General features: G+C 43.9%; 1 protein-coding gene across 1 annotated transcript in view; it reads left to right on the top strand.

The window, feature by feature from the left end:
• The window catches only part of Vat1l (vesicle amine transport 1 like), a 160,158-nt gene that overhangs the window by 51,184 nt on the left and 83,552 nt on the right, over positions 1 to 25,422 (top strand). Inside the window, exon 4 of the mRNA XM_032887555.1 lies at positions 16,459 to 16,601. Within this exon, the coding sequence (XP_032743446.1) occupies positions 16,459 to 16,601 (143 nt within the window). The remainder of the gene's footprint in view (positions 1 to 16,458; positions 16,602 to 25,422) is intronic.

The following is a 25,422-nucleotide window of genomic DNA, read 5'->3' on the forward strand; positions in this document are numbered from 1 at the left end:
CCTCTCAAAGGGTCTCCACTGGAGTGGAGCTGTATTCCTCACCATTTTCTGGACTTTTCCAGCTTCCTCGACTCACTCCTTACTCCTAAGATTACTTTGAGATAACTATATGCACCTTTATCTTTCTCTTACGATGCATTTGGAAGTGAACCCAAGGTCTTGAATCCATCTGCCATGATCAACCAGAAACCAAAACAATTATTTCTCCCTGTAATGCTGTCTATCAACTTCTCATCTCCAGCCCTGCCTTTCTGTTTCTGCCTTCCTTGCTGGGAACAATTTAGCTCTGTGAGAGACTTTTTTCTCTTACCTCATTCCTGACATACTGTGGACATTTCTTTTTAAAATTTCTGCTCATTATTTTAAAATGATGTTTTTGAGACATGGCCTTGCCCTTTGCCTTGCAAGTGCTAACACATGCCATCGACACTTGACCTTCCACCTGGACAATTCTATATCTCATTCAAAGGTCACCTCCTCCTAAAACCCTTCTGCCTCTCTCCCTCTGCACACTACTTTGCCTTTCTAATATTGACTTCACCAGATTCCATCTGTTTACCCATCATTTTAATTGTTCACTCGTTTGCCTACCTATCTGTACACCCAGTCATCAACCTAGTCATCCATTCCAGTCAGGTATTTATCCATTCATACATCCATGTATTCACTCAACCTATCCAACCATCCATCCATCCACCCACCCAGATAATCCACACACACTTATCTACTAATGCGTCCACCCACCAGCAGCTATGTATTGACTGCCCTTGTATGCTAAGCAAGAGTATTGTGCAATTTCCCATCAATCTTCCTGGGCTACATGGCAATCTGTGATTCCAATGAGTAGCACTGTCTCCATAAGGAAGAGAATGAGTGGCAAGGGTTGGATTACATTAAACTGATGAACTTCACCTATTCTAATTGGACAACATCTGTGTGCTGATAATGAGCATTTTAATTACAAGACAGTGGATACACAGAGTATGTGGAATTCATAAATGAATGTTATCATCAAACACAAGCCATATGTGGACAGTTTCATTATTTAAAACAGCTTGTAAACCATTAAGCCAGTGACTGTATTTGATTTCCCACTACTGAAATATATTCTTCAAAGCAAAAATACCTCCTGGTGGGGCCCTACTTTATTCCTCTGTAGGCTAAAGAGATGGAAATTTTTGTTTTAATGCCCCAAATCCTTTCTGCAAAACTTCACTGCGTCTTTTGAACTCAGTTTCCTGCTGGTCAGGCTGCTGAATAAAAATATAGGGCATAGTGCTGAGATGTTGCTTGGTGAGTTTGCTAAGCACACACACAGCCCTGGGTCTGTCCCTAGTACTACAGAAAAAAGTACTAACTAACTAAAATCAAATGAAATAATAGAAAACTTCAATAATGGGCAGTCTCTCCTAAAGAAACTAGAATCAAGAATCTGTGAAGATGGTCCAATGGTTAAATTCTTGCTGTACTGGAGTACAGATGCCCCGGACACACGTTAAAGGTTGGGTTTGGTATCTCAGCCCATATGTAATTCTGTCCTTGGAAGATAAAGACAGGAGATCCCTAGAATATCTGGCTAACAAGACTGTGCATGTCAGCAAGTTCTGGATTTGACTGAGAGGTGCTATTTCAGTGAATGTGGGAGAAGAGCGATTGAGAAGAATTTCAAACATCAGCCTCCAGCCTCCACATACAAGGACCCGTGGACCGACATACACACACACACACACACACACACACACACACACACACACACACACACACACACACAAAGGAAAGGGAAAAAAACCACAGATAACCACTCTTCATTCAAACACCAGGTACTTACAGCCTGTCAAGTAACACACTGGATACGAATTATATATTATAGATAAAAGACACTCTGTCTTCTGCAGATAACAGAGGTCTCTTCACAAAGGTAGTCAGTTAAATATAGTTTAATATAGTACACATTAAAATTCCAAGTAAGATGTAGATTTACTCAAAAGAATTAAAGTTTAGCCATTCAATAGAAGCATTCTATTCAGAAAATGATGTTGTTAAGATTTTTTTTCACAATCCAGCAAAAATACAATGTAAGCTTAGCAATTAAAAAAAATACACCAAAAGTTCACAGTGGCGTTCATCCCAGTTCCAAGTCTATGGGTAAGCAAACACATTATCAGAAAACAAGAATGAAGTAAGCCAAAGGGACAGAGTGCTTATCTCTGACAAATGCCATTAGAGTTGATGGGTTTCTATAGCCTTTTGGAGCTTTGGAATGTAACTCTTTATAATGGCCACAAATGTGGGTTGCTTTGGTAACAATGCTTTTCTGCAAAGAGCCTAATGGAGGCCATGGAGATTGGCACCATGGTATGATGGTACCTTTCCTTCTCCATTGTCTGCACATAGCAGGAGAAATAACTCTTAGGCTCAGAGCTTCTGCTGTGCAGGACAATCCCTGGCTTCCTGTGAGGCCAATTACTTTCTAGGAATGAAGGTCATATCAGAAACAGAGATTACAGTAGCTCACATTTAGTTCTTTTGGTGACTGTGATCTATGTGTATAGCAATGAGTGGGGGGGGGGGGGGATACAGGGGACCAGTGACAAACCCACCTCCCCCCTTCCAGGTAACTTGGTGCTTCAGATAAATGGTCATTGTGTTGTGTTTCCCACATGCTAGGTCAGTAGTGAACTTCTATATTTGTGTGTTTGTTGGAGGTGCTAAAGATCAAACCCTGGGCTTGCATCTGCTAGGCAAGCTCTCAACCACTGAACTATACCCCTAGCCCCTAATCCCACATTCCCTTTTGACTTTATGCAACTAGGTGCATTGTTCTGCCTGCCCATCAGAGAGTAGACACATGTATGAAACGATATTTACTAAATAAAACATGCACTGAATAAAAGCATTGTGAGATGCTGAGGAACCAGAGGCAGGAACAATGCGGCCTTACAGATATGGCAAAGAAGGGAAAAAATCGAAAGATTCGTTGATGAACCTGCTCCATGTTTTATGAATAGCTTCCATGTGCTATGTCGGGGCTCCAGATCAGTGCTTCTCAACCTGTGAGTCACCACCCCTTTGAGGGTTGAATTACCTTCTCACAGGAGTCACCTACGGCCATCAGAAATCACAGATACTTACATTATTATTCATAACTAGTAAAATTACACATGAAGTAGCAATGAAAATAATTTTACAGTTGGGGGTCACCGCAACATGAGGAACTATATTAAAAGGGCCATGGCATTAGGAAGGTTGAACCCCACTGCTCTTGAAAAAGAGGTGACAAAGGACATACCAAGAATGCCGTTGTTTAAGTAAGGGAGATGGCTTAGTAAACAATACTAAGGACAAAATCATTTTGCTCATGGTGGTATCCACAAAGCATTCCAGTTAACTTTGTAAGTTTCGCCTTAAAACGAAGCAGCAAGACAAAGAGCTTCGGGGACGCTTGCTGCCCTGCAAGGAGCCAGCCCAAAGATAAAGGCCCAGAAAGACGGAGTGGCTAAGCCTAAGCACCCCAGTGGGAAACCTTATCTGGATTCTGATCCACTGCACATCAGTTGCCTACAGGACTTACCGGTGGACTAGTCTGATCTAGGAGCCTCAGATGTCACCTCCAGCAGTGACGGGTCCTGACCTGCCCCATTCAGAACCCCAGCCTCAGGATTTGAAGTCACAAGAAAGAGTCCCAATGACTGATCTGTGAAGGCTACCAGGATCAAAGCACCAGTCCGAGTTGGAAACGTTCATGGCCAGGGCAGGAGCTCTCAGATGAAATGCTAGCATCACATCAGAAAGTGTTGAAACCAGGGTTGGGCTCCAGCTGGAGTCTACTACTCTGGTTAATGAAATACCTTGAGCGAGTGCAGACCTTGAAAGCAGGGCAGAAGGTGGGTTGCTGAGTTGGAAAATCACATCCCAAGGAAGAGCACTTAATGGCAAGTTGGTTCACAAATGCCTGTGCTTAGGGAGGAGATGCTGGGTAGACTGCAGCTCAAAGTAAGAGAGATAAGCATGTGTTTCCTCACAGGTTCAATACCTCTATGTCTAGTTTGTTCGCGTGGTTGTCTGGGGTATGAATATAGCCATCCATTCAGCATTCAATTCCTTAAAGTAATGTGCAATAGACCCAAAGATCAGACTCCACTGAGGCTCTTCCCGATTGTCCACCCTTCTAAGTTCTTTCTCTTGACTCAATATCAGCCTGACAGTATGACCCAATTTACCAGGACCCTTGTAATTTATATCTATTGAGCAAGGAAAATTAACAATAGCATTTCCCACTTTCCCATGTCAACCATAAATTATATGGTGTACTTGGTCACCTTACTGGACTGTAATTCAATTTGGTTTGGGTTGAAAGAGGTGAATTTATAAAAACCGCCGCTACAAACGGGTACACATTGTCATTTGGCTGCAAACAGGAACCTGGCATCCCTACTATGCAAATGCAGCCATCCCAGAAATCTGTCCAGGTGCACCAGATGGAAGGCAGTCAGCCTGGAAGGGCTCTGACTCTCTGTGATTTAGAGTCCAGCAAGGGGACTTTGCCATCTGGTGGGCTGGCTGCTCCTTGGCCGGGATTCTAGCTACATAGTTACTACGGTCCAACTTGAGGCAAAGAGGCAATCTGTGAGCTATGGTTCTTCCTGTGACTGTGCATAACCTTCACAGCCTGGACAGTATTGCTCGCCAGAGACACAAGACTTGGTGTGATGCCTATAAAGGCAGGTTAGTAGGGCTCTCATATTCAGTTGGGCAGGGTATATACTGCACAAGGACACCGACTTCATGAAGACAAGCGAAGACTCTCCTCACTTCAGTTGCCCAGACTCTCACCTATGTGGGGGCAGGGTTAACTTCCCAATTCACATAAAATTCTAGCCAGATGTCGTTTCTGATTGACAACAGTTATAAATGGAACCCTTCCAACCCAGGTTATTGCCCCGCAATTGACAAGTATAGGTCCCAGAATGCCTTAGAAAAAGCCTTTTAACCTGGAATAACTGGACCGAAGATCATTGCAAAGAATGAAATCATGCTTTGGATAAGAAGAGTAAAAAGCCTGGAATTCACTGTGCTCCTGGTCTGGGTACTCACCATGCTGAGCACCCCTCCTCCCTCCCACAGTGAGCACATTTCCCACCCCTGGGGTAGTCAGACTTTCTCAAGTGCACAGAAGAGAACATTTAGACTCAGTGGTGTGAGTGTGTGTGTGGAGGGGGGTGGAGCTCACAGATGTAATCTCAGCACTCAGGAGGTTAAGGCAGGAGGATTGCTGTGAGTACCAGGTCATCCTGGACTACAGGTCAGATCCTGTCTCAAAAAAGAGCGAAACATAAAAAAATAGTAGGAAGGCAGAAGTCAGACGAGCGAAGGGGGATGGGTAGAAGAGAATGGAGATTCTAAGGCTGTGAGTGAGCATGCTGACAGAGCACAAGATACTGACTCTTCCAGGGAATTCTGGGAAATATTCCAGAAGCAATGGTTTGGGAAGGCGGGGGGGGGGAGTAGTTGTGGTTTGAACATGAAAAGTACTTCACTGGCTTATTCATTGAACCCTTGGATCCCAGCTAATGACCGTGTTCCAGGAGGTTGTGAAACATTTGGAACAGAGCACATAGCTGGTGGAGGTGGGTTGCTGGGAACAGGCTGGCGAATTTTAGATCACGGTCATACCTTCCGTGCTGTTTCCAGTCCTCGTCTAGCATCATGGGAAGCCTGCTGCTGCATGCCCCTGCCACTACAAATAGGCCTGTTCAGCTGGCATGCTGCCGTCGCCGTGTAGGACTGTAGTCGCTGAGAGTAAGAAGTAAAATACATCTGCCCTTCCTTAAGCTGCTTTCAAGGAATTTGGTCTCAGATGCAAGAAAGTGCTTCATAATGACGCTTTTTGAGACACCTGCTCGGGTCTGACCCTGTGTAAATCACAGCATAAAAGAAGTTACCTCTTTTGATCCACATTAGAGCCTATGAGTTAGTCATTACCATCCCAGATCTGAAAATGAGTTCTGAGGTTCAGCTCACCTCCATGTACCTCTATTCAATCAGGCAGTGAGAGTCCAGGTGTCAGCCAGGGATTGAGAGTCCGGAAAGAAACCAGGAATTGGAGCCAAGGGGCTTCATTTAAACAAACAAACAACAAAAAAGCCTTATAATATTTCCATCAATTCTGAGAATTTCATACATGCGTTCATACAATGTATTTTGATCATATTCAGCTCCTTTTTGATTTTTAATTTAACTCACTGAGTCTAATTGTGTTGCCCATAAACTCTCAGATGTGGGGCTTTCCACTGGAGTATGGTCAACCTACCAGGTACCATACTTAAAAAGAAAAAAATCCTGACTCTCCCACCCCGAGAAACCATCAACTGTCAAAAGATCCTCAACCAGGAGTAGGGGTTTATGACCATCTCCCTTCCATCTTTTTCAAAACTTATCATAATATATTTTCTTTTTTGAGAAAGGGTCTCACTATGTCACCCTGACTAGCCTGAAATTTGCTATGTAGACCGGCTGGCCTGTAAACTCACACAGACCTGCATGCCTCTGACTTTCAAAAGTGTTGGAATTAAAGGCATGCATCAACACATCCTGCCCTTATCACATTTTTTTTGATACAGAGTCTTATGTAACCCAGACTGGCCTGAAGCTAGCTAGTAAACAAAGACTAGTCTTGAGCTCATGATTTTTCTCCATCTACCATTTGAGTGATAGAATTGAAGACCTGTGCCACAATTCTAGTTTTAAGCAGTGCTGGGTATTGTACCCAAGCTTTCATGCATGCTAGGAAAGTACTCTAGCAACTGAACCACAGTAGCCCCTATTATTGTCATGAATACATACTCATTGTACAAATCACTGGATTTTTGGGTTGATACAACCATACAGGTATATATGGTAGCTTGATCATAGGTACCCTCCCTTTTACCTCTCTTGTCTCCTCCCCCTGGACTTTTTCTGTCCAAAGAGTGGGTGCTTCACCTTGCCAAGCCACCTATTGTCTCCTTTTTGTTTCATTGAAAGTCAGTAGCAAAGAACCAAGAGCTTGCCCTTGGCACTACAGGGGAATGGGGTAAATCCCATCACGTCCAGAACTACCTTGAAGCTGTGCAGTTCTCTTCTCTGAGCCTGTGTACATGGTGGGGACCAAGGACAGGTTGGGCAGAAGCATGAGATGGCAGCAAGCATCTGTCACAATGTTTGATGAAAATAACTAGCCTGTTAAGAGTTTCTGTCTGTCTGTCTGTCTGTCGTCTGTCTCTGTGTCTCTCTCTGTCTCTCTGTCTCTTTGTCTGTCTCTGTCTCTCTGTCTGTCTCTGTCTGTCTCTGTCTCTGTCTGTCTCTGTCTCTGTCTGTCTCTATCTCTGTCTGTCTCTGTCTCTGTCTGTCTCTGTCTCTTTGTCTGTCTCTGTCTCTCTGTCTCTGTCTCTCTGTCTGTCTCTGTCTCTTTGTCTGTCTCTGTCTCTGTCTGTCTCTGTCTCTCTGTCTGTCTCTGTCTCTCTGTCTCTCTGTCTCTCTCTGTCTCTCTGTCTCTCTCTCTCTCTCTCTCTCTCTCTCTCTCTCTCTCTCTCTCTCTCCATTGTAGCCTACTGTAGCCCACATACCCACTGCTCTCTCATAGCAGCCTAGCAGACAAAGAAGACAAAGGTGGTTCGGATCTTGCCTGTGTCTGTAGCTCTGAGACCTAGTGTGGTGGTTCCCTGACTTCTCTCTACTTCAGTTCTTTCATCCCCATGAGGAGGAGTAGTTGGTATGTGCACAGTGGAATTCTTGATGAAGGTGGAGAGAATTGATGTTATAGAGCACATAAAAGCCTGGATGGTGCACAGCAGGCTGCGAGCTTCCCCTCCCCCCCTTACCCCTTAACCTCATGCCTCAGAGAGGAGCTCAAAGCACTCTGGCTGAAGAAAAGTGTATACTTACTCCATTCCCCTTCCTGAGGCTTGCAAGGCCTTTTCAGGAGGGAGACATTCAGAGAAAATAGCTACAGGACAGTTACATTTCTAATTGGACCATGAGTCAGAGCTCTTGGGAAACTCAGTGTACAGTTTCTGTGGCTCCAACCCAAGTAGCTCAGAGGTCAGGCACCTCCAAAGGGTTGAGAGCTTCGGGCCCTGCTCTTGGTGCTAAGGACTTATTTCCTCTTTCTGTGTCTGAGTCATAGAAGCCTACATCAGTTTTTCTTGACTGACAGGATCCCACACACTGGGCCTGTTAGTGGCTGTGATGTCAACCTCACTTAGGCAAAGAAGAAATGGAGAGTGACAGGGTCATGATGGAACACATTAGAGGTGGGGAACCATCATGAAGAAGTAGATCAGCACTGCTGCACCTCAGAATCCCCAGGGAACATAGAAAGGATGTACTAAGAACCAACTTCTATTTGGGTTTTGAACAGAATCCTGCCATTCAAGTCTGTTGGGTGGACCTCTTACCTACATCCCATAGAGCAGATGACAGCTACTTAGGATTACCTGCATCCAGAGTTGTGTGCATTTGACTCAACAAGAAGACTTGTTAAACTCAGACTACAACTCCCTATCTGGACCGTTCTCCTACCAAAGGTCTGCGTGGAGCCTGGGAATCTGCGTTTCAGCTGATCTAGCCTAAAGGCAGAGAAGCAATGGGAATCTGCCTTTCAAGAGACGCCAAAAAAGGAGAGTGGGTGGTACTAGTTGCTGGCTAGTTTATATCAACTTGATGCAAGGTGAAGTTATCAGAGACGAAGGAACCTCAATTGAGCAAGTGCTTCCATAAGATAGGACTATTGGCAAGCCTGTAGGGAATTTTCCTAGTGATTGATGGGAGAGGGCCCAGACCATTATGAGTGGGGAAACCCCTGGGTGGGTGGTCTAGAGTTCTATAAGCAAGCAAGCTGAGCAAGCCATTGAGAAGCAAGCCAGTAAGTGACCCCTGCGTGGTCTCTGCATCAGCTCCTGCCTCCAGGTCCCCACCCTTGTTTGAGTTCCTGCCCTGACTTCTTTCAGTGATGGATTTAGAGATGTGGAAATGTAATCCAAATAAACCCTTTCCTCCCCAACTTGTTCTTGGTCACTGGGTTGCATTAGAGCAATAGTGACCCAAACTAAGATACAGTACAAATGAAGCCCCACCCCTCCCCCTCCAACTAGCCTTCCAACTTCTATATTCTCTGCCACTTAACAAGACCATATGCACCCAGGTAAGAATTACATGGCAATGGGTGTGGAAGGGCATGGTGGGATATCAAATAAGAGCTGAGCAATGTCCCTGGTCCCCTCCTTCTACAAAGGAACGTGACAGGTTCAATCCTGAAGGTTGATTTTAGCCACAGCTGCTCTGATGAAGCCGGTAATGGCTGATGCACTCCAAAAACAGCATTCTACAATAGATCCAAACTCATATTCCCTCATTCTTGACTTTTCTCCCTCTCCTTTACCTTGTCCATGTACTTCTTGGCATTGAGATTCTCAGCACCTGCCTGCTACAATTAGTGTCATGTTTAGGTCAACAACTTTGCAAGAATACACCAAAGGAAAAGAAAGACTGACGAATCTTTAGAGAGCAGTGGGTGGACCCACAGAATACACGTTGCTGCTTTTAGTGGTGGGTCACAGAGAGCAGTCCCCAAGGTGAGGTTTGAATATATCATGTTCTTCCCAGAATGGAACGGACTAAATTGTTGAACAGGCAAAGGGCAGCCATCAATTGTGAAGTCCCCAACATAAGAGTTTATATTGTCATACAAGAAAGGTTTAAGGAAAGTGCGAATGCCCAGAGGCCCAGGTAGTACCTTTGCAAGACTGTGCCTCTGTGCATGGATGAGAATGGAAAACACCAGCCTCTGAGTCTTTGGAATAAATCTTTCCTCTCCATTTCCTCTATGCATTTTCTTGGTGCACACACAGGTTCATTATGCTAAGTTTATTTTCCTATTCTCTGACCACATTAATGGCCTGTGGTTTCCATAAGCTGTTTAAAAGTAAAAACAACCTTTAGGAGCAGCTAAGCTGAAGTCTATTTTTGAAGTGAACTCAGAAGTGGTTATGACGCTGATAGAAACTTCCTCTCTCTCTCTCTGCTTTATTTTCAATAGTTCAATAGTTTCAGGGACTAGACTCAAGGCCGCCAGCATGCTTGGCCTTGAACTCATTCTGTATCCCAGGCGGGTCTTGAACTTGTATTCTCCTTGCCCTTACTTCTCAAGTAGCTGGGATGAATAACTTGTGCCCTCAGGTCTAGTTTGGCTCTCACTGTCTCAAAGAAACGTCTTCAGATAGACTTTCTGGGGTTCCGATGAAGAATAAGTTAGTGTGAGCAAAATTCTTAAACTGGATGACCTTAAAAGCCATCCATTATAAATTGATTGATGGGTTAATTAATGTGTGTCTGTGTCCCTGTATATCCACTTCTGTGCATATGCATAGGTTAGTGTGCCTATGACAGGTCAGAAGGAGGTATCAGGTAGATATTCTCTATTAGTCTTCACTTACTCCTTTGATGCATGGTCTCTCACTGAACCTGTGCCTGTTTTCTTGGACTGGATGAAAGCCAGTAATTCCTGTCTCCACCCCTTATAGAACCGGGCGTATAGGAATGTCTTGAACACCTGGCTTGTGATTTGCACGCCGAGTTCCAGCCTCCTCATGAGTACGCAGCCTGCACTCTTAACTGCTGAGCCATCTGTCCAGCCTCCTAAGTTCCCATTTTCAAAACAGTAAAACTGTGACACCAAGAGATTAACTTGCCCCCAGTCACAGGACCCATTTAATTAAGGGCACATAACATGGGGGGAGGGGTGCCCTTCTTTGATCGCTATCTAGTCTCCTTCGATGCACATACACTCCTCCTTAATGCACACCTCTTATTCTCTGAGTCCGTACAAAAGCATATATACCATTGGGTTTTAAACCATGACTTTCCTTGGAACTGGTTTAGGAATGTCACCGGACTTTTTTTTAATGGTACATTGACTCTGCTCATTCCTCCATTAAAATATATAATCCAAGATGAGAATAGCCATGTGCAACTGGGCTTTGCAATTTGGGGACCTCTCGCAAAGGACCCAGCAAACAGCCATTATAGCTACGTCTGCAGGATTCAACGAGTTAAAGACATGGGGCACTGAACTATAAACAGTGATATGGAATCATTCCGACTAATGACAGGGAAGAGGATTCCAAGGAATAGTGACTGTGTAACCAAAGATCCTATGGTGAGAGACAGGGTAACCCTTGGGAAGAAGTGGCTATTTTTCCCTAGAATCAAAGCCAGAATTCTAGTGAACCCCATGGTCAGAAACAAGACTGGGAAGGTTGATGACATCTGCATTAGAGAGTCTCCTGTGACCTACCCATTCATGTGTTTTGTACGGTTGAGTCTCTGGTGCTGATCCTGAATCTTGGTGCTCTGATGAGATTGCGGTTTCAATGCTCGCTTTTTAGAATCCTACTGACTTCTTCCCATCACCAAAACTATAACTAAAGGCTGTTGCTTATTCAGCACCCAGGATGGACCACACCAAAGGCTAATCCTACCGCTCCTCTAACCATTTGTTTACTGCTCCTGGCTTTTCTGGAGCAGGATCTTGCCTTGCATTGCCCTTGTGTTTGTTATTCAGAGTCACAGAGACCTGAAACATTTCCTCATGGTTGTCTGTGGATTTTCTGTTCTCTCTGTTTTGGGGTATGTTGGGAGGCTCCAGTAACCTTGTGACGGTGGAATGATGGAAATAGACATAGAAACCTGTTCACCCTTGTACCCTGAGGCCCCATTCTGTAGAGCAGACCAGTGAAACCTTTGAGATTGAGGCCAAGACTACAGTATCTCCAAGAATCCCAGCTAGGTTTATTTAATTGGTAACTCAGGCAAGGACTGAATGCATCTGAGGATAATTAGGAATGCAGTCAAACACATATGTAACTGCTGAAAGGTCAGGTCTTGGGTCAGCAGCCTACATGATCAGATAGACAGATGGAAAAACTAACAGCAGAGTGGGTAACCGTAGAGTCCAGACACATGGCTTTCTCATTCACAGGCCCATCCCTCTGAATGCCCATTTTGAGGCTTAAATAGGAAACAAAAATTGCTTTAGAGAGGTTTAAAGATTTAACAAAGCCTTTTGTGCCTGGCTCATGGAGGGACAAAAGGAAGCGCAACTGCTATTACTGTTGCATTGTTAGCCACAGAGAAGGACAGAGGTGCTTGGAGCAGAATGCTCATGTCCCTAAGAGGGAAGGGGAGTCAATTAAAACAGGCATGTGCACAACTCCGCTTATTGCTGCTGCCAGGAACATGGATTGTCTTGTTCATTTAATGCCGCGGGTCTGCAGGCAAATTGCAAAATCTTTTTTATTGGGAAGTCATTCTATTTCCCACAAATGTTTATTGAGTCCCTGCGATTCCTCAGCTAGCTGGGGAAAGGAAGAATGAATGAGCTGCTGATCTTGCATTACCTGGGGAGCGAGAGAAAGCAGAGGACAGATTTCCTATAACTGTGAGGGAAAATGCTTAACTACTGAACGCGGAGCGGTATTTACCTTTAAGAAAATCATTGAGATCGTATAGGGGTCTCTAATCATCTCAGCGAACTGATGGGATGCTAAACGACTACCAGCAGCTCAAGCTCTGCTTTCCAGCCATTCTTACTTACATAATGCCATACCATATGCACATTTACACAGTTTACAGATATTATTAAAAGAATCTTGATTATCAATCGCTAATTAAATATTCTATTTTATGCTTCTAAGATTGGTCTTAAGTGTATGTGTGTGTGTCTGTCTGTCTGTCTGTCTGTGCATGTGCATGAGAGTGCCCAAGGAGGCAAGAAGAGGAGGCCAAGATACACTCTTACCTGCTGAACCATCTCTCCAGCCCCTAAATGTTCTATATTATGTATTATTATATGCATATGTGTTTATGTATACAGCATTATATTTATTATCAATATCTAATTATACAGTATTCTAACTATGTAGTTCCATACATGTAATATATGCTATATACCAATGAATAGCCTACTAAGAGCACCAGTGGAAGGGGAAGCCCTTGGTCCTGCCAAGACTGAACCCCCAGTGAACGTGATTACTGGGAGGAGGGCGGTAATGGGGGGAGGATGGGGAGGGAGACACCCTTATAGAAGGGGAGGGAGAGGGGCTGGGGGATGTTGGCCCAGGAACAGGGAAAGGGAATAACAATCAAAATGTAAATAAGAAACACCCAAGTGAATAAAGATGAAAAAAATATATGCTATATACACATATTATTTTATTTATAATATGCATATTACATTATGTAGACTCATGCCTGTTTGTTGATTTTAGTCAATGGATCTCAGGTACAGCCCTAGTCCCCTAATATTATGACTCTGCCATTTTAGGACTGTTTTGAACTGAAATATCATGGTGGGAGCACATGGTAGAATAAAGCTGTCTATACCATAATCAGTCATGAAGAAGAAAGATGGAAGCCCAGAGTCCCAACATCCCCTTCAAAGGCCACCATTACTGACAATGACATGGACACTCCCCCATAGCTTCACCTTCAGGGTGATACCATCTCTCAAGCACACTGCAGTCCTGGAAACAAGCCATGAACTCACACCTTTGCCAGATTTTTAATTCAAATCATGGCAGGATTTTTATAGTAGTAGTAGCCATCAAATTAAAGTGTGATCCTTACAATGGTCCCTAACCCAAGGTAGTGGCATCCTCAGAAGAGGGGGAATTTTGTACACAAGAAACTGGCACAGAGGGAAAATGAAGTAAAGAGACAGAGGCAGTAGGTAGCTATCTGCAGGCCAAGGAATGCAGCCTGGAACAGAAATCCCCCTCACATAACCTAAGGGAAGAGTCAACATCTTGATTTGGAAGGAGTTACAAGCGTGTAAGAACAGAAGCCTCTATCATGAGAGCCACCCAGTGAATCATGTCAGCCTTGCAGCATTCCTCACAACCTGATTTAAAGATTTAAATTCCATTTTCAAGGTGGTCATGACTTGTGTTTTGGGTCAGATGAATTTGATGTGTTGTCTGGGGGAATTGATCAGATGGAGACAGATATCAATAGCATTGAACTAAACAATAGGGAGTTGGAAAATAGCTGAATGAATAAACGTCACATTTGCCCAGAGACAGAGGGAAGAAGGGGATGCAGGGATGTTAAAGTTAATTGTAACCTCTCCCATCACTGTCAGAGTGTGCTCAAGCCATATCACGTCAGAGATGTAACCAAGGCTGACATGAGGTCAGTGAACTTGAAGGAGTTACTGTATGGCTGATTATATTTATGCTCACTTAGAAGACAGAGCCCTGGTTGTCCTATGGAATCTGGGACAAAACATTAAATAAATAGCAAAGCCATACTTATCATAAAGAACTGTGCCCTGTGTAGAGTCTTAGGTTGATGTCCATGTTCTGAAATGTTGACCTTCCAGGGATCATGCCATGTCTATTGTAAGCAGCAGCTTAAAATTGTTTAGCTTAAAACGTCAAAATAAGTCTAGAAGAACAGAAAATGGAAATGACTGCAGTTGGGAAGCCTTTGATTTGAGTCCCAGTCATGCCTCTAAAAAACTGAGAGACCTGGACCTTTCTCTCGCCTATAAGGTGGTGTTGGGGAGGAGACATGGGGTGATATTCCAACTCTGACATTCTACGGATCTCTCCATCTTGCCTTTAATTGGGAAAGGTGGTAAGATAACATTTCTGTAAATTGACCTGCCAACTCGAATTATCTACCAACACGAGGACATGAAAATAAGATGATAGGCAGAAATGGTAGTGGTAGAAAAAAATCTCCCTCTCTCAAATGGTAAATGGGATGCTGGAGAACAATAGCAGCTTATTTTTTATATAAATACATCTTAATTACCAGCAAATTGGGTTTTACTTGAAAGTTTCAAGATGCACATGCTCACATAATTTTGTTCAATGTCTTAAATGTTGACTGTATTGGTAAAGAGGACACAAATCACCCACGTCTTAACTGCATTTGTAATCCCCTCCTAGACCATTTACCATTTAAAGTCCATGTTGACCTTTTTATTTGACTGGCCATCTTTAGCCCTGGATATAATAAGCTCCCAGGGGGGATAGATGATTAAGATTGAGTATCTAGTCAGAATTACATTTTGTCCCAGGTCTTCAGTGTAGTATAATACCTCATTTAACCCCTCCCTATGGAACACTGTCTGTCAGTCGGCCATATCTGCTCCACACACAACATGCTGACTATGCCTTGCTGTGTGCCTCGGTCTAGCCATAGAACACATTTGCCTCATGAGGACACACCAGATATGTCAAGAATTACTCCTACAGAAGCAGTTATTCATCAGTGCTAGATGGAAATTGGTTGGGTGTGCTCCCTATCATGGAAGTGTCAGAGACTGAGTTCTGGATGTCCATGGCAGATATTAATTTGATAACTCTTTCTTTGGGGGATTTTGTTTCTCTCCTGTTGAACTGAGCCACTGAACTGGGTTAAATCATATGGTTTTCTTTTGGGTCTTTTTATATGTAGGGGGAATATGTGCATATTTATACTTGTGTGTGTGTGCATAGGCTCATGTGCACATGTATGTTCTTTGTGGAAGGTCCCGAGAACAATCTTACATATTGTTCTTCAGTTTGCCATCCACATTTCTTTTGGAAAAGTGTCTCTCATTGGCCTGAAACACGTTCAGTTGGGTAGGATGGCTGCCCAGCAAGCCCTATGAACTCTCCTGTCTCTCGTGCCCCCGGCACTAAGGTTACAAGTATGTTCCACCGTGACCAACTGTTTGCTCTTCTTTCTTGTCTTCGTCCCCCTCCCACCCCTTTTTCTGAATGTAAATTCTGGAGAGTTAAACTCTGGTCCTTGGTTGTGTAAGCCATGCACTTATAGGACGTGCCCTTTGCTGACTCCATGTTTGGGTCTAATCCTGTTAGTGTCTAAAATTATCTTACAAATAAAACATTTATATTCAGGTGTTTGCTCAGAATCTGCTTCTTAGAGCCAAAGTAAGACGTCCTCCAAGGTTGCTGTGGAACAGGTAGCGTTACTGCTGAGACTCAGCTCGGTGGGGTTAAATAATAGTTGGGTTTTCTCTGGTTCCTCTTGACTTTTCCCCACACACAAGTTGTTGCCAAGGAAGTCAAGGTTCTGTCCTTCAGGATACGTGGTGCAATGTCTGAACACATACTTAGCTGTCACAGTCAATCTGGAAATGTCCATTACCTCAAGAAGGTAGAGGCCAAGGGTGCTGATAAATATCCTCTACCCCTAGCTGAAAAACATAAATCCAAGCTTTAAAAGTGTCAACTATACCAAAGTTGAGAAATTCTACTTTCTGCCCAGCAAGACTGGCTCTTAGATAATTAAGATTTACTATGTCCATAAGTGTCATGTTTTATGCCGGGTTCTTGACCCACGTTATGTAATTCTTCTCTCAGAATGGGGATGTGCAAGTGTGATGTGGATACTGTGTGTCATTTCCAGGGTCAAGCTGTGGCTCAGCTGTGTTCCACCGTCCCCAATGTGACCGTCTTTGGAACAGCCTCTACTTTCAAGCATGAGGCCATCAAAGATTCTGTGACCCACCTCTTTGACAGGAATGCTGACTACGTGCAAGAAGTAAAGAGGTAAGAGGGTGACTGTGCAGAGCACTGGGCTAGCCCCCTGCTCGTCTCTTGACGATCATTAGCATTCATTTAAAAGGTGAATAATAGTGGAGCTGGAGAGAGGGCAATGGGAGCATTTGCTGTTCTTGCAGAACAGTGCTTAGCACCTCACAGACACTCACAATTGCCATGACTCTAGGTCCAGGGTATCTGATGCCCATTTCTGTCTTCCTTGGGCACTGTGCTCATGTACTGCACATACATGCATTTGACTAAACATTCATATGCATAAGATAAAAAATAAATCTTTAAAAGATGACTAGTGATGGTGACGCTAGTAAACATATAGTGAACGCTTAATGCTCGCGCTTAGCATGATGCTTCACAGGTGTTAGCTCATCAAGTACTCTCAAACTCCCTGCTATTATCCCCAAGGAAGAAGCCAGTCCTACAACTCGCAGAATTAATGTGTTAGTGTTCGCTCCCCGCTGCTACACTGTCTTGACACATGCAAATTTAACTCTCATTCATTCACATAAAAAGCTCAAAATAGATGCTCATCCGTAAGAAGATTCTGGTACCCAGGCTCTTTATATTTTGGTTCTATCATTGTCCTGGGTCTTCTGATCTTTTGGTTCTACCTAGAAGATGGGAAAATAGCAATAGACCATGCATGGGAGGCTTTTATTAGTCAGTCCTGGGATAGATAAACAGATGCTGCCCAAATTTGATGCTAATGTTCAGGTCTTTGGGCACACTTTTCTGGGAGCAAACTGAAAACCGTTACCTAATCATATAGTAATAAGTAGGCAATAGTAACTGGCCTTCATGGAATGGCGAGCAGCGGGGTTCATACCAGGCCCTCTGGCTTGTGAACTCATGCTTTCCCTGTATAGAGGGTGATTTTCTAAAGAGTTGAACCTGAGCTGTAGTTACCTTTAGGAAGAGGGGAGCCTGAAAGAGAATGTTTTAGAGATAGAAGTACCTGTAAGAACCTATGTGCACACTGAGCTATGAGTTTAAAGGTTCAAAGGTTAAGGACAAATAACAACAAAACTCAACATGATGTAAGCCCAGGCTTATCTGACTATATAGTCTAATTATGGTGTACCTCTAATCTGGAAGCTATTGATTATGGTCATGTGTGTCTACAAGGGATTTGCACGGAGAGTCCAGGTGACAGCATGTCTGTAGATGGTATGTGTGTGTCACTTGGCTGCTACCCAAGGTCTCTGCATTTCTAACTGAGAGCTTCGGGAAGACTCGGTAGTGGCCAAGAGCTGTTATTTTTCTCTTTTCATAGTCTAACACTAAATTATAAAGCTGAGATGTAATTAGTCACCCGGCCAGCATGAGAAAGGAACTTTATTCTTTACAAATCACAAATGAAGACGAAGAGGGACAAAGCTGGTTGTTCAAGCAGAAATTCAGACTAGATTTGTTTTTTTGTATTTTTTAAGTGGAACATTTTTTAGAAAACTTTTTCTGATGACTATTTTTAGAAAGGAGATTTTTCTGATGAGTAAAGGCTTTAGAGCTGTTGGATAAGGATATGCCTAAGTCTTTAACATGCTGGTTAGACAAGCATGAGGATCCTGAGTTCAATTCCTACACCCATGTAAAAGAGCCAGGCTCAGTAGCATATAACTGTAATCCCAACACTAGATAGGCAGAGAAAGGAGGATCCCTGGGGCTTGGTGGCCAGCCAGTCTAGTCGAGTATAATGCAAGGTTAATGAGAGACCCAGTCTCAAAAACTAAAATAAAGTCAGGCATGGTGGTGTACATCTTTAGTCTTAGAACTTGGGAGGCAGAGACAACCTCTATGAGTTCAAGACTGGCCGGGTCTACAGAATGGGTTCCAGTCTATCAAGAACTGCAAGGGAGAGCCTGTCTAAAACTTAAGGTGGGGAAAAACTGAAGATGCTATTCAGTGTCAGCCTTTGGCTTCTACATGTAAGCACACGCAAGGGCACACACACATGCACATGCACACTCACACACACAAACACAGAGTTATATGTAATGTAAGGATGTCCCACTATCTCCAGTAGGATGTAAAAAGGGAGCTTTTATTTAAAACTAAATATTAGAAGTCCACCCCATTCCTCAGAGATGTAGAGATAACAGACACCCTCAAAGACCTCTCTTTGCCCAATTTCTCAAGCTGTGGTCTTGAATATTAACTATTATTGTTCCTTCAATAATCCTTTCTTTATCATCCTTAACTGATAATTTTGCATTCAACTACCTACCGCTTAATAAACATGTTAGGGTCTGAGATGGTATTTTATCTGAGCCAAAGAGATCCAGCAACAACCAATCAGAGAGGCTTATAGAGCCTCTTATGGAGTCTGGAGTCTAGTTGTGGGGAAGGAGACAGAGGAAAAAAAGGTGGGGGAGAAAGAAAGAATAAAGAAAGAAAAGAGATGAAAAAAGAAAAAAACTATTCAAAGAATACATTGATTTGGAAAACTCAGATGTGACACTGATGTAAGTAAAAGTCTTAGGTCAAAGCTGAAAGATGAGAAGTTCCAGGGAGAAAAGCATTTTAGATTAGGGGTACAGCATGGCTGAGGTACTAGGGAAACTCAGGGTTCTGAAAGGAGACAAATATGTCTGGTTATGATTTGCAGTAAGAACAGAAGATCAGGACACCACAGCTGTTCTCAACAAATGGAAGCCCACAGCTAGGGGACTCCTGCCTGCCTCACTTCCCACACAGCGGCTCCATCACAACCCCTCCCTGCCCTGGTCCCCACTCAGAGCCTGCATCAGTGGTTTCTATTATTAGGAGAACGGAAGGAAACAGTGACTGGCATCTACCTCATTACCACCTGCCTTCAGAGGTGGCTTCCAAGAGCTCATTTTTAGCAGGGACCCAGGAGATATGGGAAATGGCCAGGAGCTGTGACTGTAACTATAGCCTCTACCAAGCAATCCCGTCCGCAGGAAATATCCAGAGGAAGATCAATGCCAGAGGCGCAAAGCTGCTCAGTCGAGCTCTGCTTCCCCATGGTCCTCAGCGCTCAGCCTATGTTGACAGTGAATTATAATAGGCCTGTCTGTAGCAGCGGCAATCCGACCCAGCCTCTGCTGTCAACAGAAGGCAAGCAGGGCCGTGATTTTTGCTACACCTCATGCATGTGTTACACAGCCCCTAAAAATTATAATTATGAAGGCTGTGTCACAAAAAAAGAGAAAAATGTCTGTGGTGGAATTTAAGGGATGAAAACAGAATGCCAAATTCTATCAAGACTGTGATCACAACTTGATTCAAATTCTCTGTGCACAGGGATGTAAAATGAAAGGGAAAATATTCTCTGACATGTAGTAAAGCCTTGTGCAGAGTCATTTCCTTTTGGTGCTTTTCCTTGCAAATACAGTTACAGTAATCTATGTACAGCAAACTACAAAAAATAAGACGACAAAATTTCCTGCAATAAAAACTCACAGACCAACCAATGGAGGGCCTCTTTGGAATTTCTGCTAAGCTGAGAAAGAAATTAGAGAAAAAAATAGTTCTTTTTTTAATGCATGTGCTATATATGTGTGTGTGGCTATGCATGTTTTTATATGTTCGGTGGTGATCTCTCATATGTGTGCACATACATGTGGAGGTCAAAGGATAGCATTCAAGAATATTGACACCACTCCTCTTTGAGGCTGAGTCTCTCATTGGTCTGGAGCCCATTGTAACTAGACTGGCTTTCTGGAGAACCTCAGGATTCGTCCTCCCTCTGCCTTCCAAATACTGGGACTACCAACCTGTGCACCATGCCCAGTAATTTCAGTTGGGTTCTGAGAACCTAACTCTTCTCCTCCTGCTTGTGGGGCATGAACTTTGACAGCAGAGCCATCTCCTGAGCCTAGAGGGGGAAAAACAGCTCTGATATAGACTTCGTCTTTGCACTGGTTTTCTTATCTGCGTTAAAAGGGGATGAACATGGTCCAAGACGTTTGAAGCCTGAGTCCCATGCACAGTTAGCCCCGTGGCACCCTGGGAGGGTGCAAAGCACCTCGGCAGGAGATGTGAGAACAAACCTGAGAGGAGCTGGGACAGGGCAAGGCAGACAAGAGCGGCCATGCTCGGACTCCTTTCAGCTAGATGACCATTTCCACAAGCACCTTTTACAAGTGCAAAAGGCATCCCACTTCACAGGCGAGAAGACTGAAGCTTAGCGCCAGATTTGCCATCCAAATCTGTGGGCTCCATTTTTCCCCCCAGTTCTTTATGGTTTGCAAGATGACCTGAGGAAACATTTGAGCCAAAAGGAGGAGTCCATTACCGTGAGCTGGTGTCACTGGTGTGGACTACCTCTGCTCATTGAACTGTGAACTGGACATTTTAAATGCATTCTCTTTATTACCATCAATTGTAACTCAATAAGAATGCTTAAAGGTACCTTTAAAAATCAAGCATTTGGTAGAAATAGTGCACAATATCATTTAAGACCTTATATTCATGCATTCATATATTGTTTTATTATTGATGCCTACAAATATGGTACGCATACACAATAGTGACCCAGGCACACACATCCTTGTGTCCTGAAATTTCCAAAGTAGTAGTCACAGTTCATATAATAAGTGATTACATCAGCCTTAGTAGAGACCTGCATTAAGGTGACACACAGAAGCAACATCTGACTGAAAGCCAAAAGCACACAAGGAGCTCGCTTTCAGGTCCTTGCAAATTTGATGATGAAATTTTTCAGGGAGGAGGCAAGGATAGAAGGTTTGAATACCTTATACATATCTACACACACTAGGACTTACCCAGCTGTTAAACCTTCTACCACTTATGGTCACTCTCCCAAAGGCAATAGGGGTGGTTTCCCCCACCCCAACCCCACACTTCAGTTAGGGAACCAAGTCATGCAACTGGAAGGCTGTGGCTGTGTGAGATGCTGAGATGGCAGGAAAAGGCTTGATCAGGGCTTGTCAGTCCCAGCACTGGGTACCCTTTAAGTCATTCTGTGATTGGAGTCATCCTGTCTGTGCAATGGTATGTAATAGATGTTAGCTGCTACCCACCATAGCCTCCAAGTCGTGACGATGTGAGCCATCTCTGGAAATCACCCAGGCAGGGCCATGAGCAAATAGCTCCCAATTAAGCAACCTTGTAATGATTAACGATTGAGGCAGTGGATATGCTAATTGCTCAGATTTGTTTGCTTATTGTGGTTTATATGCATGTGTCAAAATATCACTGTGTGACCTGTAAGTACATGTAATTATTGCACATGAAAATGTTGGTTGGTTCGTTGGTTGATTGGTTGGTTGGTTGGTTGGTTGGTTGGTTGGAGAGGTATGTGTCATGGTCTACACATGGAAGTAATAGGGGAACGTGGAAGTCAGGTCTCTCCTCCTACTGTGTGAATCTCAGGCCTCAAACTCAAGTTGTCAGTCTCGATGATTGGCACCTTTGCCCACCAAACCATCTCTCCAACCCCAAAGTATAAAAATTTTAAAGATAGCGTTCTTAGCTACATGGATGAGGCTCTTGAAAGCCCTTAGATGGAGTTAAAATTGGATTACATTGAAAAATCTTTTGCAGATTCAAGGCAGTTAAAAGCTATTATGGGAGATGAGTCTGGGACTCAGGGACCAGGAACGGACTGAGTCAAAAAGACAAGAATAGAAATTGGGGGTCAGATCAGTTCATAAATTGCTTCTCTGCATGAACGAGAACATCTGAGTTTGACCCCAGCACACACATTAAAAAGCTAGACATGATGGCACATGTGTGTAATACCAATGCTGGGGAGATGGAAAGAATCCCTAGGGTTCATCAGCTAGTCAGTGTAGCCTGTTTGGCAAGCTCCTGGTCAGAGAGGAGCTCCCCTCTCTTGAAATGAAGTAGACAGTGTGAGGAACGATGCCCCAGGTTAACCTACGGGCTTCATCCGTGTGTGCACACATCGTAGGAAATAGAAAAGAAAATAAACATGGTGACCAGTGACCGTGGGGAAAAACATGAGAGGAAAAGAAACTTGTGCTTCAGCTGCCGTGGGCTCGGGAGCTGTTGGGATGTTCTTTAGCATGAAGCCTCCGGGGATGACGGAGTGAACCTGGATTGCAGTCACTTGCTGACTGACTGGAGAGCCAAACTGAGGAAAAGCCAGATGAAGGAGGCCAGATCCAGTGGGAAGAACCCAGCTTCATTGGAGGGGTCTGCTGCTTGGTCATGGATCGTGAGTCTGCAGACACAGGTTAAGGTTGGAGCTAAGAAATGTGAGTTCAGAAGAAGCAGATTGTCCCTCTTGCCTTTGGTCATCTCGGTGCTTAGCACAGTACCTGGCCCATAATAGATGCTTACTCAACTACTGGTGGAAATTATTTAGAATAAATTTCTAGGACAGAATAGGGAGTCGGGTTGAGTGGTGACTTCCAGAAAGAATATTATTAAGTACACACAAACCACCAGTAGCATACATTTCCTGAGAAGCCTACGTGCATCTGCACTTACGATTAGCACTCCAAGAGAAGCCTATGTAAGAAGCCTGCTTGCTGTGCATGAGATACCATGCCTGGCACCTTGTAGGAAGCCTACTGTGTGTTGGGCATCATGCCCAGCAATTGTATGAAGCCCAATGTGCACCAGGCTCTGTGACTAGTCCTCTCCAAGAGAAGTTTGCTCTGTGTGAACCAGGTATTGTTCTCAGTACCCTGTGAAAAACCTACTGTGTGCCTGACATACTCATATGTGAAAACTATTATGTACCAAGCATTCCATTAAACACTCTATGAGAAGTTTGCTCTGCACCAAACACTAGGCATCCTGAGAGAAGCCTAATGTGTATCAGTACTGTGCTCCGTATCACGTGGGAAGCCTATGATTCCAGGTTCTGGGCTCTTAAATCAGCCTATTATGTGGCCAGACTTCCCACTGAAAACCCTACTGTGTACATGCCATTACACCTAGCACCTATGAGAGATCTACTGTGCACTAAGCATTGTGCCCAGTACTCTGTGAAAAACCTCAGTACTGTGCTCAGCACCCTGCAAGAAGCCTACAATATACCAGGCACTGTGGCTAGCCCTCTAGAAGCTGCTTTTTCCCAGGCACCATGCTCAACACTCTGTAAAGAGCGTGCCAGTGCTAGGTATGATTACTTAGACCTCTGGGATAAGCCTACTATGGCCAACCATTCTGTAAGAAACCTACTAGGCAACAAGCATATGGAAGTTATGACACAGGCAAGTTCTCAGATCACAAGGCATCTAGAAAAAACAAGCTCAGCAGAGCCAAGGAAATAAAAAAAAAAGATGCATGTCCTGGCAGGGTCAAAGGCTTTCTACACCAGTAATGGCCCTTAGGGAGCCTCACCCTACTCAGAGAAATCCCTTTCCCATGTGTCTAGAAAGCAAAGAGGCAGCACTCACCACGGAGAGACCAGGAGTGGAAATAACAGAACCAACCCTGATGTCTAGGTCAGAAATTCTAAAGTATCTTGCTTCTCAGCAGGTCCAGAGAGGCCCTGAGGTGGGTTTGCTGATATCTTAAATCCACAGAGATTCATGAAGCAACAGAACAAGACAGAGGAACCTCTACCTTGTCCCTTGGCCCACTTCTGCTGCTGGGAAATTATGTATACACAGTGTGACTCCTCTAGAAATGGGAAGATGAGAAATGTGGGCGGGCTTTGAGCCTCTTAGAGCTGACTGGCTCTGCTGGTGATGGTCCTGATGCCAATGACTGTCCTGACGCTCTCATGAGAAAAAGACAGCCAAGAATACTTTTATTTTGAGTTTGACAGTGACCAGGCCCATCCTAAAGACACTTCTGGACCTCATACATTTTTTTTGTAAAACAGTGTCTTGTGTGAACCATAACTGCAAACTCTCTACACACTCATGGATGCCCTTGAACTTCTGATCCACCTCCCAACTGATGAAATTAAAGGCACATGCAACCATACATTAGATGGGGTGATGAAGATCAAACTCAGGGCTTTGTGCTATGAAAGCTCTCTACCAAGTTACATCACTAGCTCTGGACCTGGAACACTTTCTCTAGACCTGAGCCCAATTTTAGTTTTAGTAGGTTCCATTCAATAGCGTCCATTTTTTTTTCACCCTAGTGATAGGGTGAAATGGCAGTACTCTTTATATTTAAAACTCTTCCCCGAAGGAATGTCTCCACCCTGAAAAGGAGCAATGTATAGGAATGCTCCCAATCACAGACCAAAGAAGCAAATGCTACCCATGCCTGCTTTGATGGACCAAGTGGTTTTGAGTGTTACTCATGGAGCTTTAGTTGAGCCATTACTTCCAAAGAACATGAGGGACTCACGTGTGCAGCAATACCAGAGAAAAGCCCAACCCAATGTGGGGGACAACTTACAAAATTTGAATCTCTGGATTTCCCACCCCAGTCGATATCCAGTCTCCTAAATACTACAGCGCACAACCAAAACGATGTCACAGGAGGAAGGGAGCAGCTAGAGTCTCAGGCAAGGGGCTGACCAACCCTCTGCCTTCTATGAGGGAAGGTTAATGGCCCCAATCTCGTGAGGTTACTGCTCTGATTTCAATATGGCAGTTGCTACATCATCTCCAGGGGACAGAGCTCTTCTGCATGCCTGCTTAACAGTTGAGCAGAAATAACGAAACCCCAGTACCCTAGACCTCCAGAGATGTCATCTGTCTCTACTCTGCTTCTCTCCTCCCTATAACACCCACATAAATCTTGACTTTCAAAAGGATGCAATGGGATCCAAAGGGAAATATATGGTTTCTTTGATCCCCACAAACTTCAAAAGATTCCAAAAAAGTGTGGGAAGGCTGGTTCCTAAATACAGAGGAGGCCCGTGATCACTTTCTAACATTGAGGTCAG

Source organism: Rattus rattus, chromosome 17 (assembly GCF_011064425.1).
Source record: "Rattus rattus isolate New Zealand chromosome 17, Rrattus_CSIRO_v1, whole genome shotgun sequence".
Classification (NCBI taxonomy): Eukaryota; Metazoa; Chordata; class Mammalia; order Rodentia; family Muridae; genus Rattus; species Rattus rattus.